The 18847-nt window shown below is 36.7% G+C and overlaps 1 protein-coding gene across 1 annotated transcript in view; it reads right to left on the bottom strand.

Moving 5' to 3' along the window:
* Window positions 1-643: 643 nt before the first annotated feature.
* HGF (hepatocyte growth factor) overlaps window positions 644-18847 on the bottom strand; it is a 57560-nt gene continuing 39356 nt past the window's right edge. The window contains exons 8-18 of the mRNA XM_076328622.1: window positions 18454-18628; window positions 16333-16460; window positions 14741-14843; window positions 12594-12733; window positions 10574-10612; window positions 10000-10096; window positions 7206-7280; window positions 6460-6606; window positions 5653-5759; window positions 3629-3774; window positions 644-1206 (exon numbers count right to left, since the gene is read on the bottom strand). Coding sequence (XP_076184737.1) covers window positions 1036-1206; window positions 3629-3774; window positions 5653-5759; window positions 6460-6606; window positions 7206-7280; window positions 10000-10096; window positions 10574-10612; window positions 12594-12733; window positions 14741-14843; window positions 16333-16460; window positions 18454-18628 — 1328 coding nt within the window. The 3' untranslated portion in view covers window positions 644-1035. The remainder of the gene's footprint in view (window positions 1207-3628; window positions 3775-5652; window positions 5760-6459; window positions 6607-7205; window positions 7281-9999; window positions 10097-10573; window positions 10613-12593; window positions 12734-14740; window positions 14844-16332; window positions 16461-18453; window positions 18629-18847) is intronic.

The raw sequence follows: 18847 nt of genomic DNA, 5'->3' as shown, positions 1-18847 counted from the left end.
TTAAGTCTCTGAAAAGACTATTAATGTATAACTTACTTTTCCTAGTATTAAGTCTCTCAGCCAGGTGCCAGATTCAACTATTCTTTTTCCTGCTGTAAATACAGAGTTACTTTCATGAAATAACTAGAATCAACTGAATTTTTAACACTTGTCTGTTGAGAAAGATTTGGGCATTTGATTGAAATTTCTTTTAATGGCCAAAGTCTGCCAGTAGCTAATCAGGATGAATTTTTCAAACTGTATGAAATACTCTCTTTAGCATTGTAAATTCACAGTTATTTCTGGGACTAACTTTAAACAAATGAGTAATAGTTTCCTAACCAATCCGCTTCTATGTCTCTTCTCTCATCCAAAATGGTTTCTGAGATATCTGTTAGGGGTTCACATACACACTGAAAGGACCAAGTGCAGAACTAGAGTCTATAAGCACGGTGTAAAAGGAAGTGATATTGACTTCTGTGAGAACTCTGCTTATGGCAGGCTTGTCAACGTCCATCAATAATGAAAATATTAATTTCTAAAGAGATTATTTTTTAATGAAATATTGAAATCTTTGACCTCTTATAAGCAGGGAAGAGAAATATGATCATATATGCTGTCCTTGACATATGCATATATCTCTCAGTAGGTCTTTTGTCATATATGAAGAGAAATATATGGCTCATAGAAAGAATAAGATGTGTTAAATAAAACTATAATTTGTTTCTCCTTCCAAGATATTCTGAAGAGCAGCATAAAAGAGGTCATATGATCTATTTCTACAAAACCATTTATCGTCCAGTAATAATATCTTTGCAAAATTGTTTACCCATTCAAGTATCTTCAGGAGATATGTCACCATACTTGCATATACTGTAAGTCACTCCAACATTTATAACACAACACTGATAGACAAAAACACTAAAAACACCCATAAATATTAAAAGAAGCTCTACAAACTTGACTATCAAGTAGTTAAAAAACTGTTGATCTTTACATTACACATTAATTCCATGTTGTCCAAAATCTTTCTTTGAATGGAAGTTGTTGAGTTTTTCAGGGTTTTCTGTAGGTCATCATAATCTTGTGTATCCACCGGGAGTAATATGAGACCCGAACAAAAATCCCAGGACGATTTCGAATGGCACATCCGCGGCCAGGAACAATGACACCAACTACTATCTTCAGCCTGTTTTGTTCACAGACCAAGGGACCACCATAATCTCGCTAGGAAAAAATAAACATAAACAATGTCACTTCTCAAAATGCTTCAAGACACAGCTCCCACCTGTCTCCCTCTGACTGATTTCTTTTGGGGATGACCTAGCTCAATGAACAGGCAATAGAGTTATTCTTGCCATGGGACAAAAACCAGCTTCCAATATGGTTTTCACAACCAGAACTTATGCGAACCAATGTCAAGGTTGGCCTTTGACCTTTGGTTGCTTCCTATGGAAATTAAACTCTATGATCCATCTTTACATGCATTTACAAATTTCTTTACTGAAAGAGTGGTTAAACATTGGCACAGGCTGCCCAGGGAAGTGGTTGAGTCACCATCCCTGGAAGTATTTAAAAGATGTGTAGATGAGGCGCTTAGGGGCATGGTTTAGTGGGCATGGTGGTGTTGGGTCGACGGTTGGACTTGATGATCTTAAAGGTCTTTTCCAACCTTAATGATTCTATTCTGTTCTATTCTATGTGACTCTAGTGACTTCAGACTACCAGATCTCACTGTCCTCTTCCAGCTACCTGCAAGCATAATATCTGTTTATGTGCATGTAAACCAGATGAGCAGAAAGTGAGTTGACTGATAAACATCTTTGTTGTGATCACAGGCTTTGCATCAAAGACTACTGACAGAGCCAGTTTAATATCCTTCTGTCAGTCAATCATGTTGCAAGGCTCCAGGAGGAGAATCTAAGTGTACTAATGGGTGGGGGGTGTGGGAGAACATCTCAAACATAATAAAAGGTAATATTTTGTAGACATAATTTTGAGACATAACTTGTTAAAATACTCTTTTTCATTATTCTGAGTGAATGAGACATCTATGCACCAGCACATGCATTCAGTGAAAATTTGGAGTATGACCAACTCAGACTGGGGTCTTATTTAGCACTAAAATATATCCAGTTTAAATTAGATTGAAACAGTAATTTAGATATATTCACATAGATTTGGGACTTGAACATAGATACTGCAGTTTTTACCCAGGCAAACTCTATACTGAACCTAGCAAACTAGCTGCAAAACTAGACAGTAAATGTTCATATCGGATAGTGAGACATTGTTTCAAACAATAAAAGCTGACAATTAGCATTCTATTCTCTCCGGATCACCAGAGAAACAACAATGCTTGACCTTTGTTTGGTTTGGGTTTTTTTTCTGACTAACAGCCGATTAGTTCCCACATGAACAATAAACTATGTCAGTACCATCAGAGCGGCTCATAAAACACTTTCAGGAGTGGAGTTTCACCTGCCAATCTGATTCTGTTTCTCTGCCTGTTCTCTGCTGAGGAAAGTAGCTTCAAAGGGGAACTCAGGGAGCAGGAAACCATACAGTGATTAAGACTGATTGCTAAAATTAATTCAGTCCATTTCTTCTTGTGGGGGAAAACAAAGTGCAGGATCCCCAGCAGACTTCCATGCAGATGTTTCATTTATAAGTCTTGACGTGTATAAGAGCTCATTTATGATTAAATATTTGCTTTTGAGGAAAATACTTTGCAATAACAAAACGATCCTTTGGAACATTAATAGTAAATGGAAGAGGCCTCAGCCTGGTGAAGACCTCGTTTCCCTATGATTTGGTAGTACCCCTGAGTAGGGAAAATTTCACTGCTTGGTTAACATCAGTATTAGGAAATCATCTATTCTACTCCAGATATTAAATGCATAATAATATTCATGACTGCCCTCCTTCTAGACTTCATCTCATCAGGCAGATTTTCCACACAAAAAATAGCTTCCTGTAATAAATGATTTACAGCACTTCTCCTCAGATATCTTTTCTCCATCATCAAAACTAGTCCCAAGCAAAACAACTGTATCAAACTATACTTTCACTGAAATTGTTCTCCTGTCCTCACTGATATGTTGCTCAGGCTTGATTACGGAGACCAAATGCTCCAGCCTTCTGACTGATACTGAACCTCAGTACATTTTTGAATCTTTCTCCTTCTTTCATAACTTTATCAACTCTGTTGAGCAGTGACTTTGTATTTTGCATGCAAGTCCTCATCTGAGTAAGTAGTTAAATTTGTTCCAGCCTTTGCTTTCTACTCAATCAAAAAATACTGCTATTTTTAGCACACAGTCCACTTTAGACCTTATTCTACAGAACACAAATTTATCTCAGTCTAGAAAAGTGTTTAGTCACACGAGTATATTTAACATTCATGTAAATCCTTTACTAGTGTGGCAGTACAGTGAAATTGAAGCAAAGGAACACCTTCCTGCACTTTGGCAGAAAATAGATCACTAGAAACACAAACCATTTTCCAATGCAAAAGATTAAAATAATTTTTTTGTGTACAAGTTTAATACAGAGAGAGTAATTATAAAAAACTCTAGTAAATTATTTCTCGGAAAGAAATAGCCAGGTTGATGGCTCCTAAGAATGTATTAGGAAATGCAGTATTTACCTCACAAGGCCCAGCGCCGACGGTTTCAGCCACAGCACAGATTTCTGACTCATTCACAGTGATCTTCCCTTTGAGATATTGGTTGCATTTCTCATTTCCCAAAATAAACAGGTTTGCTACCCGGAGAAGGCCATCATAGTTAATTACTAGGATTGAAAAGAAAATGAGAACTTTATTCTATTTTAGGGGAAAAAAAAAAGAAATGAAGATGCAGTCTGGATAAACTTATTCATGTCACTTCAGTTACTGTATTTTCTCCCCAGTACTCACATTTTTGTCCAGCCTCACTGTTATCATGCATTTGTCTTTTGGATTTCTTATATTTGCTACAAATGAGATTTGCAAGAAATTTGTTTGGTGCGCATGTCTGTTCAGTTCTCTGAGAATATCTGGAGAAGTTTTTTGTATTAGAAGAAAATGCTAGGTAACTGGGTTTACTCTACAGTCCACCACCAGCTTGCCCTGTCACGTCACAGAAATCAGAAAAAGTGAGCCTCGGAATGTTGTCACTCCCATCAGTGGAGCGAGGATTTTGCTCCCTGTCTTAAACACCAGTTAATGTGTAACAGTGCCTGCCATGGCCTAGGGAAGGACGTGTGCTTGAAAAATACTGTAGCAGAGTAGAGTTTTTCTCGTTCTGTGCTGGCTTAGCTACACTGAATGACTGTGCCTGCAAGGGCAGAGCCACGGCTTTGTGCAATCTCCATTCATCAGTGTGAAGGTCAGGAAGCAGGAGCCCTGTGGAGCTTGCTCTTGTTCTACATGTCAAAAGACAAGCCTGTACAAGCTGCAAAGATAAATAAAGGGCCTGGACCTGCCTGTTCCCTGCACAGCCATCAAAAGAAAATGCCAAGCTTGCCCTTTACTGAATTGTTATCCTGCTTTCTTGAATACAAAAGTGGATGTAACACTTCTTCCTTCCCTGACTAGGATGCCGTGAGGATTATATTTAGTAGTGCATAAAATATAGCACAAAGTCCTTGGATGACAGATGTTATGTATTTACTGTATTACGTAGCTCCACAACATTGCAAATACCTTATCAAATCTCTTAAGCTAAGCTCTCCCCTGATGCTGCACCGTGCTCCAGCTTGACTTCCCTGTCCCCCAGACAGCCGTTTCCCCCAGAGGATGGCTAACATAGCCATGCTGGGAACATCAAAGGCAGTCATCTGGAAGAGGGCTGGTACAGATCATTGCCACCCACAAAGAAATGCGGAGTAATGGTTACAAGGAAGAGAGCCTCAGAATTACAGTCTAGTTTCTGCTCTGCTTCCAGGACAGCGTGAGTATGTTGCTGCTGCTTACTCAGGGTCTGTGGCAAAACGACATTTGAGCACAGTAATTATTGGACTAATTATTGTCAACTGGCAGCTATTAACTTTATCATCAACACATAATTAGACAGATATAGTATTTACCAGACTAAATAAATGTCTGTTCTCCCACATATTTGTATTTACTTCACACAAAAACTGCGTTTAATAAACATCAGTAAGGTTGCAAAGTCAAGTACTCAAAAGTTAGGAAATGCCAGACTTAGGGCTGCCTGTGCATCCTTAGTTCACTGTCTTTGTGTATGTTAATTATGCCTTTGATTACGTGATTCTGTATTAGTTTTTCCACAGGGCAGTTTGCTTTGGGATCCAGAAAGAGACTGCTCAAGTAGATGAATCGGAATTTTTCAAAAAAGGGTTAGAACTCTGCAAAACAATTCTGCCAGATTTTTTAAACATGTAGAACAATATTTTTCTCTAGTTCATTCTTTGAAATGTTTAAATCATTTTGCCTGTCACTGAAACAAAAACAAAAAAAAAGGATGGCTAGTAGAAAAAATTTCATATTGAATGTTCTTAGATAAAATGCTCAAAGATTTACAAAATTAGAAAAAAATTGAAACTGCATTTTATAACAAAAACTGTTGGACAAGCGTGGCATCAGGCAATACCAGCAGCCTCACCTATAACGACAAGAGGAAGTAAGCTGTCAACGTATTCGTTTAGTTTTTAAAAATAATTTCTTACATCCAGTGTATCCCCATCCATAAACACTGCAACTGGTCTTCTCTGGAATGGTACATCCAGAAATGGGCAATCGGATTATTTCTACGAAATTTGTCAATATGGCAGGTCTGAAAAGAGAAAACAAATAATAGGTATGATGGATTTTACTTAACCTTCTAAAATGTATCTTAAGAATGATGTTAAATCTATTATACATCACAGCAATTAAAAACTGTGCCAATTCTTTTCCTTTCTTTTCCATCTTTGAAGAATATGATGGATTCTCTTCTACCTATTTTTCGTGCTACAGCTGTTAACTGTCAAAAGATTTCTTGAAATGCTGTCACCATTTTTATGCTATTTAACTTGGGGTTTCATCTTAAAAGTAAGTAATGATGGCATTTCATTTGAATATATAGTTTTGCTAATATAGAGAAAGTTTGAAAGCTCATATATACACAAAGATCTCAGTTACAATCTGGTGCTTATTCTTTAAATTAAAACCATATACTAGTCAATGTGGGTTTTTTTGTTTTTTTTTTAAAAAAAAACCTCAACAAAAAAAACCTCCTAACAAACCTAAACTTGGGTTATCAGGAAAAAAAATGTAGGCATGATTTTCGGAAGTAACATCTGTTTTCTGAGTAAGGTAGATGAACCTGCATTTCTGCATATATCAAGTAAAATTTCTTACAATTGGAAAGTTTCCCCCATGGAGACATCATCTGCAGCATCAGAGATAGTAGAGAACTGAATTTTAAAATCTTATTTAGGAAGACTTTCATTCATCGTTTAAAAATCCTGGAATTGGCAATAATAGCTACTAACCTGCTAAGTTTCAGTAAGACCAAATCTGACCCTGCAGGGCCATATACCAACTGGGAGATATTCAGAATTTGTCTATGCTTTTCCTCTCCCTTTCCTTTGATATTATGGACTCCAAGCCAGGCTTTGTAGTCTTTCAAATCTTTGTACCTAAATGAGGCAAAGTTGGTTAGGATTTTGCTGAGTGTATAATAAAATAACTCAAAAAACTCTGCTTAATATGATTATGCTAGAAGATCTTAACTAATACTCTTCACCAGAAATGGGTTTATGCAGCCAACTGCTATTCCAAAGTCAACATGCTCAGATGTAAGTTTTTGGTCTGAAGCCACTACATAATTTTATCTTTAACTGTTAATAAAATCTATTTTTTTTTTTTCCTAATAGTATCCAAACATTTAGATCCTTGGACAGTATGAACCTTTGAACTTTTTGAGATTTACCCAAGTTTTCTATTTTATTCTGTCCAGTTAAGCAGAAGCATGAGATTATTTTCATAAAGAGGCAATTGTCTAACCATTACACTTGGAAAACATATTTATACTTCTATGTAAAATAGCCAGAGCTCTTTTAGATTAACAACAATAATAACAGAAAATAAAAAGGTCCCACAGGACTTTTACATCAGAAAAGCAGTGCTAAAGCCAAACAGAAGGGAAAAATGTTGCATTTAAGTTGAAGCAATGTTGTGCTGATAAGTTCCCGAAAATAGATGTATTTCAATATTGCAAAGCTACAGACTACTGTACCGAGAAGGGAAACACTGCCTTGCTGTTAGAACCCACTCTTCCTTTATCAAAGTACCTCCACAGATATGCTTATTCCTGGGGAAAAAAAATGAAGAAAAAGAAAATAAACAAACAAACAAATAAATAAAAGTAATAGTGTTAGTTTCTACATAGTCAAAAGCTTTAAAGGGTACTTTTGCTCCCCACATATGTTTGCTGGTGAAAGATGGCTGACGGACAGCCTGCAAAAACATGTCTCTGCCCCTTTGCTCTGCAGTTTCAACACTTACAGTAGCATGACTTTTCAGAGTTTTATTCCAATGTGTATAAACCAGGAGGAAAGAGAAATTCAGTTACTCTGTTCATTTAGTAGCTTCAAAGTTAAATTTATAATAAGACACATAATTAAAAAAAAAAAAAGGCAAGTTAATTCTTTGTAATAGGAACTGGACTGAAACATTCAAGCAAGTCCCCAAACTGCCACCAGATGTAAACAACATTTGGTCATTATTCATGTAGGTATTATTCAAAGCATTGACCTCAAGGTGGAGAGTTCCTATTTGATTACCAGCCCTATGAGATTTCTGTCCCCACATACTTCAGTTGGAAACAATCTGCAATGTATGACATCCTACATGTGATTATAGAAAACCTACAGCATAATATATCAAGTAAAATTAAAGCAATTAAGCATGACAGTTCTTTCAAAAATAAAGATGACTGTGGAATGGAGATTAATTAGTTTCCTTCTTTGTGCCTCCAAAATCACATTTCTTTTCTGCAGCTTTTTGGAAAGTGAACCAGAATTGTCAGCAATTTGGGAAAAGCTTAAAATCTCACAATTTATAAATTCAAATCACACAAATGTTCAAAGCTTTGCAAAGAACTGCTGGAAGGAGCCCAGACTATATGGAGTTCAAAGACAGCAGAATAACACAGATGCTTGCCTCCTTTTCTATTTTTTTTTATTGTATTTTGGTTGAGGAACAAAATATCTGGTCCAAAAGGCTGGATTCTTCTTAAAATATAGATTCTGCCCAGTTTTATTATAAAAATGTCACAATCAGGAGCACAAATGTGTTCTTGCATGTTATGTTTGCATCACTAACTATCAAAAGGAATTTACAAGATCGCATCATCTGCTTTTGAAGATTGAGCAGTACACATAGGAAAGTGCCACACTATTTGAATGTGGCACAAAGCCAGAGCTGATTCCATGAAATAGATGAAATTCATTCAAATATACTTAAATATACCCAATAACAGAATTTGAATCTGTTATATGTTTGAGTATATAAGAAAATGCCAATGATTAATTTAACATTTAGAGGTGGGCCTCGGTTGCCAAATATGAATACCAGTTTCTAAGTATCACTAAGCCTTTACCATTCAGATATGGTAATTCCATTTTGAGGTGTACAGTTAGTTTTTTGCAGAAAGTCCTGAAGTCATTAAGATTTTGTTTCAGAGAAGATTCTATTTGCTTCCTTGGTAACAGTACAAAACAAAACTACATTTTTGTGCCCATATGTAGTACTTAAAAATATATTTTGCTGCTGGAGTATCCCAGGAATCCCTTTTTCATAAAAGAATCTGAAATCATTTAAGCACTCATCTGCTTAATGGAATTTTGTTGCATAGCAGAAAATCCAGGTTCAACTACTTTAACATTAGCTATTTAAATTTCAGGCACCCAGATGTAATTTACCTCACCTGTCTAAAAGTTCCTCAAACATCAAGGCTGCTTTAAAAAATAGTGGAAAGGTAAACCTTTCCAGAGAGTGACTCAGCCCACCTATCTGGTTACTTAGTCTAGGAATAGAGTGGTGTTCCTCTAAAAATATCTTTCTGGACCATCGGTTAGACTTCCAGAAAGGTCTAGTTCTGACTGGAGCTCATGAGATGCAAAGATTAGCAAGGATGGGAAGGACCCCTGGTATTTCTCTAGCAATGAAGCAGAGTAGAAAATAGGCTTTTTATCTTTTCCTTTATGCCAATTTTTCATTTAAGACCTACTTTACAACACGGTTTTAAAAGAGATGATGAATCATAAGCTAATAGAAGTGAGCTGTACTTCAGTCTGTACCAGCAGACAAAAAAGACTTTTTTTTTTTCATGACAGAAGATACAGGGCTGATGCATGAGATATATCTCCTGTTATACATTAACGACTCACACTTCCAGCTGATGAGTTATGAACCAGAGTAATGAACGTAGGAAACGGTAATTCTGTGTTCTGGCTTTTACACAGTAGCAAAGTAAGATCTGCCATAATGTAATACACATTTCCAGCTGGAGATGTTAGGGTCTTGTTTTACAGAATGAAAAGGATTTCCCTATAGCTCCTACTTATTTTTTTAATACAGAATACATTTCAATTGCATGCAGTGATATGAGCAGAAAGCTAAACATGACACTGGTATCAATCCAACACTTCACAACTAAATGCACTGCTGTTAAAATTAAAATACAGATATGAAACTCAATTTTTTTTGTAACAGCCTCTAAAATAAACAGTTTAATGTTGGATGCTAAGCCAATGTTACGAAAAGGTCTGCAGTAGCTAATTGAAAGAGCAGAATGATACGAATGCTTTACAAGCTCATATGTGTAAGTTAGTGATAATGAAAATATTTATATTTCACTGATGGAGTGAATACTATGGAATCACCTGATATTCCAGGAATGCTTATTTTCTGCTTTTACAGAATTTAACTGCAATCTAGAAGCATTCTTATTATGGTCAACATTTTCTACGGTTCCAAAACAAATATCCTAGTGGATATATTGTCTTTCTAATCAAAGTGATAGTTACCTGTATGTCAAACTAACCACCCATCCTTCGTTAGTTTGTGTTGGGATTCCGTTTACAACTCTCAAATGTTTTGTTGAGGCGCAAGGAATGACAGTATCTGAAAGCAGGTCCAGAGATCACATTTTACTAAAAACAGCGGTAGGAAACCTGTACAGTTGCACATAAGGACCACAAGAAGGTCAATATTTATTACGGATTAACTTTCCTGCACTAATGACATATATTTTTAAAGCATCAAAACTACTTCAGTGAAGCTGGGTCAGTCTATATAAATATTCATAGGGAATATAAAATACATGTATTTAAATAGGTTTTTCAGAGATTTACATAGTTATAAAGCAAACATTGAAAATCATTACCATATCTCACCACTGGCAAGACAGGACAGTGAGAATAGATAAAGGAGTATAATAAAGCTATTCTACATTTTCCTCCTGTGAAAGCAATTTTTCCCAAGCTGTATGTTGTTTTGTATCTTTAACTGATCTTTCTCTTGTTTCCCAATTGGAAAGAAATGGCCAGTCTTATAAGATACAATATATGCACTGCACAGTACATCTGCAAACTTACTTACCATCCAAGCTGGTTGTAGTAGGAGTTGTATCACCTTCACCTAGACAGACACATAAGATAGCCATAATACAAAATTAAAACACATCTGAAAACTGAGTGGAGTAAAAAAACCCCAGAAAATGGCATATTGTTAATTTTAATAGTTCACAAAGTTTTAAACTTCAATGATTTCTTTAATACTTTGCAAAAGCACAATTTAGTAAGGATTAACAAGAAGGCAGAATTTCACTCCAATAGAATGAACTAAAATGGAATTTCATTCCAATAGAATGAAATAAGAATTAAACATTTTGCAACAGGAGTTTCAAGCATTTTTCTTCTTGGCTGAATCCCAAATACATCAGGCTATCTATCATGTTCAATTTACATGTTTCATTCGAACAAGCAAATGCTGAAAAATGAAGTTGTGACTTTTCTATAAGCTTTCAGGAACTATAGAAGTCATGTGATTAAATCCAAATTAGATTTAGTGAAAATTGCTAATTTCCTTAAAAACCTTTGAAACTTCAAAAGTCCTTTTATGTTGCTATCAGTAAAAACTTATCCTTTTCAAAACGTGTTCCCCAAAATCTGGTTTGGTTCTTCCATCTAGTCCAGGTCAAAATACAGTTACAACAAGGTTGCTTAAACTTGGTTCAAAATTTTTGCCTTCCGTGACCCAGCACTATGAGCTAGAGGTACAGGTGTAGCTATTGAAAATTTGCACAGGCAAAATTTAAGCAGTCTCATCCAACTAGATTTCCATCATTAGGCAAATATATATATATTTAAAAAGGTATACAGTTATATACATAGTTAAATTTCCATGTGTATGTATACACATATGCATATGTGTATGTGTATGCATATGTATATGTGTGTGTGTATGTATATATATAAATGTATATATAGTGCAGTTTGAAAAGACCAGTTAAAGGCACCAAGTAAGTACACTTGGGAACTGCCAGCATTTTGTCTGTACTGGTTAAGCTGGTTATCAGTACCTGAATGAGCTACTGCTAGTTTAATAGTAGTCCATACGAGTTACAATTGTAAAACAGACATATTCCAGCTCTGGAGTTTGAGTCCAGAAATCATAATACTCACCATTGCCATATACCCTACAAATGTTTGCTGTGAATATTTCCTTAGGAATTCACCTGAGACTTCAAATATCACCTCTTGGAGACGCTGCAGTTCAGACTATGAGGAAATGCAGCAGATTGCTGCTAGGAATGAATGTAACATTACTCTTAACCTCTAGAGATCACAGGCATGCATTCAAAAGCCTGATTTAGCATTTAAATGTTCTCCCAGGATATACAGCCCAGTGATTTAGAAATAAGAACTGAAGAGAAAAATTTTAAACATAAATGTGAATTGCACATTTTTCGGCATAAATCTATCTTTTTCCACTTAGCATTAGTTTATTACTGAATTCCCTAGGATTTTTAATTCTGTTTATTTAAGCTATTTAGATTTTAACATGCAACTTTGGAGGAGTGATGTTCCTAATTCTTGCCAGTTGTTAAATCATCCCATAAACATCCGAAAACAGAATCTAATCTATATAGCACATATACACTTCAACTTATATATAGTGAGTTATCCTAACTTTACAAACAAATACAGATCACATAAAGAGACTATGAAGCTTGTAGCACAGAAGATAAATGTCCCTGGGTTTCTTGCGGCCACAGCCAGCATTCTGACCACTAGACAATTCTTTGTCTCCGTCCAGCCCTCATTCAATAGCTAGTTCTGTTGGAAAACGTTTGACCATGTGTAATAGCCCTTTTATGCTCCTGCTGCATAAATAAGCCTTGAAATGTCCAAGCTGGTCAAGGAAAAGGACCCCTTGTTTGTATATTGCACAAGCAGCTTCTGTCCATTCCTTCTCAGACATGCACAATTGATTTTTGATAGAATTACACATTTTCTGCTGCCACAAGTGACAACAGAAAGGTATGCATATGCATGTGACACCATGGCTTCACTGGGACTGCACAGTTGACAATGCCTGAAGCATACCAAGTACTCACATCGAGAAATAGGGCAGTAATCCCAGGGAACGAGAGGATCATCTGTGTAACACCAGGGACCATGAAAATCATCATCTGGATTGCGGCAATAGTTTTTCTTCAGTTTACTAACATCTGGTTCTCTGAATATTTGTATATGCCTACAGGGAAAAAAAATTCAAAGTGCTGAAAAGCTTTATACTATAGCCCAAATTTTCAAAGGTTAAATGTTGCTTTGCTCCACATTGTAATATTAGCTGATTGAGAAGCCTACAGGTCAGGGTTTAGGGCTGGTTGAAATCAAAGGGAAGACGAGACCCAAATATTTGCTGGATCTGGGTCCAAGTTTCCTCTGGTTGGTATTTTAAGCACTGTGTCCACAGGATAGCTGGGAGGTTTCTAGATCTCCTGCTGGAGCTAAAATCCCTGGATACCCTGAGGAGGCATCTTTACACTGATTAGAAGAGCATCTGTGTTGCCCTCAGCAAATATGCAGGCCTCTCTGGGAGCACAGGTACATTCTCCCTGCAGATTAACAGCACAAGGGAGCACTGAATCTGCAAAGAAAGCTGAATATCAGGCAAAAGAAAGACAAACGCAAGAAAGTTAACCAGCCTGAGCAGCAGGCAAGGAGAAGGATGAATGGCTCAGACAAACTGCAGTGATAGGTCACCTAAGTTGCAAACCTACCTGAGGCACTTTAAAGGTGAAAGTTTGGGGTGGCAATCTGAAGCAGAGAAAGTTGTTTATTTCTGGCTTGTCAGACAGAAGCAATACAGGCTTCCTAAGTTACAGCTGCACCGCCCTTTTAGTTCATAACCAACCATGCATGCTGCTTCTAGCACACCCATAACCAGAGTAACTGCTGAAGTGAGACAGATAACTCCCCAAAGAAGTTCCCAGATGGAAGATTTATGGGAGTAAGAGAAAGGCTGATCTGTGCTCAAGATTATATGAATGCAGCTGCATCAAGCATCCAGTTGGTTCAAGCTGTCTCATTCACAGATAATTAAAGACTTATCAGATCTCTCAGAAGTCATGAACTTAAACGTCTGCCTCCCTTACATGGACAGGACACTAGAATATGTATGCTGTCTCTGACCCTGTGTAGGGAAAACCACATATAGTCCAGCTGGTGATTCCAGACAGTGCCACTGAAGTCTGCCTTTTGCAGTACAGCTTCCCCAAAGGCTGACTTACTGACTTACATGCCTTCACCTGACTGACCATCAAGTCAGCAGCAGGAATCAGGGACAGCCAAATTCCAGAGGGCAATGGTTGACATGTTAGGCGCTACGACTGTGGTGATCATGAGCACTAACTCAAGAACAAGTACCAAAAGTAATATAGACATAATCACATCGATTTCAGAAACTGAAGGAAAATGAAAGGAAAACTGTTTCCATCTGGGCCACTAATGTGTGTAATATCTCACACGTAGCAAAATTTTTTATGAATCTCTGTCTTTGTGCAGTACCTGGAAGTCATTGTTCTTGTCACTCCTGAGATTTATTAATCTACTGTTCTGAACCAGCAGAGACAACACTGAGGATCCTGGCATGATTGAAAATGTCTTGGAAACTCACAACTTCTTTTGTACTTACTGCTGATTCATTTTTACTTTAAGAAATAAATTAAAGTAACTTGCCATATTCGCTACTTGAATATGAAACCAAAGTAATGATAAACAAGAGAAATTGCAAGTCTCTTTAATGGCATTTGATGTCAGTGTCATTAGATTGTAATGTAACTCAAGATTCAATTTCAGGCTGCAAGGAACCTTAGGTGGTTTCAAGTCCAACCTCCTGCTTGAAGCAGCATGAGCTATGAGATCAGATTGATGAGATAACCATTTCCTGCTTTATTCCTGCTATCCTCTCACAGAACAAAACTTTCAAGGACAAAGATGGGGTAAACCAGGCCAGTAAACTAAACACTAAGAAACATCCCAAAGCCTGCAATTAGTGGTTAGCCTGAACAAAGACATGTTGTGTAATGTATTTAAACACCGAAAGAAAAAAAAAAAAAAGGAAGAAAAAAAAGATACTAAAGCTCCAGGGCATAAGGGGATATTTTAAAATCACTGCAGAAGAAAAAGAGATGCCATCTGGAGGCAGTATTTATTCAGAACTCACTGAACCATTTCTTTCTGTTTCGTATGTACACACCTACGTAAGTCTTCAATATTCTTGTCCCATGTGGCGCAATTTAGCCCAAATCTTGTCTTGGATAGATTCCCCATGTAACTCTTGCCATTGCCACGATAACAATCTGAATAAGAATGTTGAGACAAAAAGAAGTGGAGGGTGATTGTGCAACATTGAAAAGAAAACTCTTCCTTTCCATCAGTATTCCAAGTAATTAAAGACAAGTGTTATATTTAGCAAACACTATACAATATAAATCAGACAACTGTATAAATCAAATCAGAAAGAAAATGGGAGAAAGTTTTCAAATTTAGATACATAATTTCCTGCTTGAGGCCTTCATTCTCAACACCGTAACATTTTAAATTTTATCTTACTTAGATAAACTGGGAAAATTTCTTTCATAAATAGTTAGTTTATGGTTAATTTAGAAGAGTCACACAGAATATTCTAAAAGTTGACAGGAACTGTTTTATATGAAACAAAGCAAAAATGCCCCCTTAATCCTCCCTCCTCAAAAAACAGGCACTCTTAGCCTGTTTGAAACAACTTACCTTTGTGTAGATTCTGGATACTGGCAACAGTATATAATTCTAGACTTAAGTTCTACTTTGGCAAAATCAAAAAATCAACATCACTTTAATTTTAATGTAATTCAAAAACTTGCCTCTTCACTCTAACAGAAGTCATGTTTAATTCATAAGCTTTTATCACAAGCTTTTTTGAGACTTTTCAAGAGGATTGTTTAAAATGATAACTACTATAAAGACTTTTTGTATAAAGCATTTCATTTCATATTCAACAGTATTTTTACTTTTTGATAATTGATACTTTACAAAAAACACAGAGTGAAAGTCAAAGTTTAATCCTTTCTCTGACAGAACTCTTGCAACTGCAACTCTTTCAAATTTTAAGAGAAAAAATGGCTAAAATTTAAAGATGGAGATCTTAATGCAGCCTGATGTAGGGTCATAGGTCTGAGGTCTTGGCCTCAGTTTATGCTATGATTCACATCAGTTCTCAGGATGCAGTAATACTCCTTAGAGTAATAACAAGACCTCATGGGAAAACCAACATTTGCCTGAAGACTCAGAGTGGGCTTTACAGACAGAGGTAACAGCTTGAAGCTAAGAGGCTATATGGGAAGTCCCATGTGTTTTTTTCAGCTCGACTCCTTTTAGACAAAGGGTATATGGAAAAAATAAATTTAAAAAAAATCACTTTTGGTGGCCTCATATGCAATTATAAAAAGACTGTGAACCAAGGAAATCATCTCAGCTCTGGAAAAAGCCTTTCAAACTAAGAAAGGTAAGACAGTGGAGGAGATCTCCAGCTAATATAAAATGGCACGCAGATTCACCTTGTCTAAAAATCAGATCCAATAGCAATTCTTTGCTGCAGCTTTCCTTGCTGGAATTGAAACATGAACTGAGAAACGAATGTCATTTACACCATGATGAATCCCAAGTATGCAAATAAAGCCAAAGCGGAACTACACAGGTGTAATACAGATGTACTGAGATCAACTTCTCCACTTTTCAGGCCTGCCTATCTGTCATTTGGAACAGTACAGCATTCACTTAAAATCACGTTATCACCCTTCTCTCTGTTACCTTGTTCATTTGATACATCACACTTAGGAATCTGGGAGCAATAACCAATACGGATGTTTGGGTCAGTGGTAAAACACCAGGGTGATTCAGATCCATCTGGGTTTCGGCAGTAGTTCTCCCTCAAATCCCTATAAAAATAAATATGTTAGCTCACAGTAGGGATAACCTAAAACCGCTGATGCATTCTATTGCTTTTTATTATGAATTAGCAATAATATAGGCTCCTTAAGGTCTGTATGTTACTGATCAGTGTCAAGTGCAAGGAGATGAGGAGCCAGTAAGAACAGTGTCTAGAAAAATATAGTAATTGTAATAAGAATATGGTTATGGGAATTCATTTTCAATGGACCTATGTTTTGACGAGATACAAGATTTCATTTGAAGATTAACAGTATTTTCAAGATAGCTTATTTTTATTCAGGATTCTCCATCGAAATTTGCATGCAAGATGACATTGGATACACCTGCAATCCATTACAAGGGTTTTTAAATACAAACATTACCAAAGTGCTTAAAATTCCCTGTACTTTGAATGGTTCTGCTGAGTTTAGAGAAACAGAGTCTTGAAGACTGTCAGTGATTCATTTAAGAAACTGAATCTTGGAATATAAAAATATGTATGTGGAAATTCTATACAGCTGTTACCTTTAAAGTAAAAGTTAGTCACAAGGGAACATCTCTAAATGTCTCTCACAGCTTGCATGAAATAGTCAAACCTCTTAAATGTAAGTTTTATTTTCCCATCTCCTGACAGTTGTTGCCATGTTCTGTGCATCTCCATATTTCACTCTATTTCTCCATCTGCAGCACTTACTGATAATAGACTATGGAAAGAATGGTCCTAATACTGTAATTCTTACTCATGTGAGTTTTGAACAGTCGTACCAGTGGTTCTGTTGATTTTACTCAAGCTATTGGCCTGAACAGCCACTACACTCTCAAGCATCGGCTGAATAAGCAGTCTTAATATTGTTAGCCCCTCTACACTGCTAGGAACATTGTTAAAACCGCACAAGGGCCTAATCCTGCAGCAGCGTTCCATAGGTACAGCGCAAATTGGTTTAAGTGGTGGTTTGTCTGAGAAAAACCTGTGGGATCAGGCTCAAGCACTTACTTCCAGGTAAATTCAAGATGGTCCTAAGATTGACAGAGAAGGCTCAGGATCGGTCCTATTTTCTATTACAATGATAATTGTTACATTTTCAGTAGATGTGTTACAATGCACAGTATTTGATCAATAAACTGAACAATAGCAGTGAAGGGATTAAGACAACTTAACTGTTGTGCTCAAACAAGCTGTTGTTAGAGAGAGAATCCAAACTCAGACTGGAATCTTTTCTTTACCTTGAAAGATCCACGCTATTAAATTCCAGCACAAGCCCAGACTGATATTTAGCCATCAGTAAAGACATTTAGTACAAACTGGGCTTTGGGTCCATGCTGGTCAGCTAGGTTTCCTTTACACTTAGTGAAAAAAGGACTGAAAGAGCATGATTAAGGTAACTGCCTAAAATAAGTAGATTATTCACGTCCTGGGAGTTTATGAACTGTACAGAAAGGTTAGATGACCGGTGGTCCTTCAGGTAAATGCAGTCCTATTCATACAAGTACATTTAGTAATGAGACAGGAAAAGGATTAAAAAGATGGAAAATAGAAGAAGTGTTGTCAAATATTATAAATGTCAAGTATTGCCAAGGAGATTACACTTAGGTAATATTTAGGACATATTAAGTTAAAGTCAGTAACCAAACTGTGAACAAATACTTACCTCCATGAAAGAAAAACAGTAATAATGTACCAGCACTATTGGGATTCAGGTCCCAGTCTGGAAAACATCCATACACTTCACAATCAATTAAATTGGTGAACACATGCTTGAAGAAAAAGTTCATAAAAACCCTGTCAGTTTCACACAAGTTCATCTAGAACTAATATTTTGAGATCTGAAGAACTGATTTTCCCATGTTCAAATGTTTTTCAGCATCAGCAAGTAGAGTGAACACATCAGGTCGCAGAGCAGGGACAGGGATCCTATGGCCTGCTTTGGTGGCATGAATTTCTAAACATTTGAAAACTAAGCTCTTTTCCCACTGCAGTAATACCCACATGTCTCTACTCACTTGCACTTGAAGTTCTCGGGAGTGATGTTGTGCTGGTGAGGAAACTGGGAGTCCCACCGCTGGCACTGGATTCCACTCCATATGGTGTTGACCGTGCCACGGTAACCCTCACCCTGTCCCTGAATGCATGTTGATGTCTCAGCTGCTGCCTCCGTGCTGTTCACAATGTTTTCATCTGCAGACCCAAAGAAGAAGTGCTGTTTCATTTTCTTAAGACTAAGCCTGGCTCAGGATATCAGGTTTGAACTCTACATTGTAGTTCAAATCATGGTAATTGGAGTTCTTTGGTAAAATTGCCAATCTGATGTCTTTTACAGAATAATTTTCTCCTCTTCATATTCACAACATCCATGAAATCAAAATAGGTGTTAGACCTTACGCTAGTTTATCCACT

This window comes from Aptenodytes patagonicus, chromosome 1 (assembly GCF_965638725.1).
Source record: "Aptenodytes patagonicus chromosome 1, bAptPat1.pri.cur, whole genome shotgun sequence".
Classification (NCBI taxonomy): domain Eukaryota; kingdom Metazoa; phylum Chordata; class Aves; order Sphenisciformes; family Spheniscidae; genus Aptenodytes; species Aptenodytes patagonicus.
This window is presented reverse-complemented; position numbering and strand designations above follow the sequence as displayed.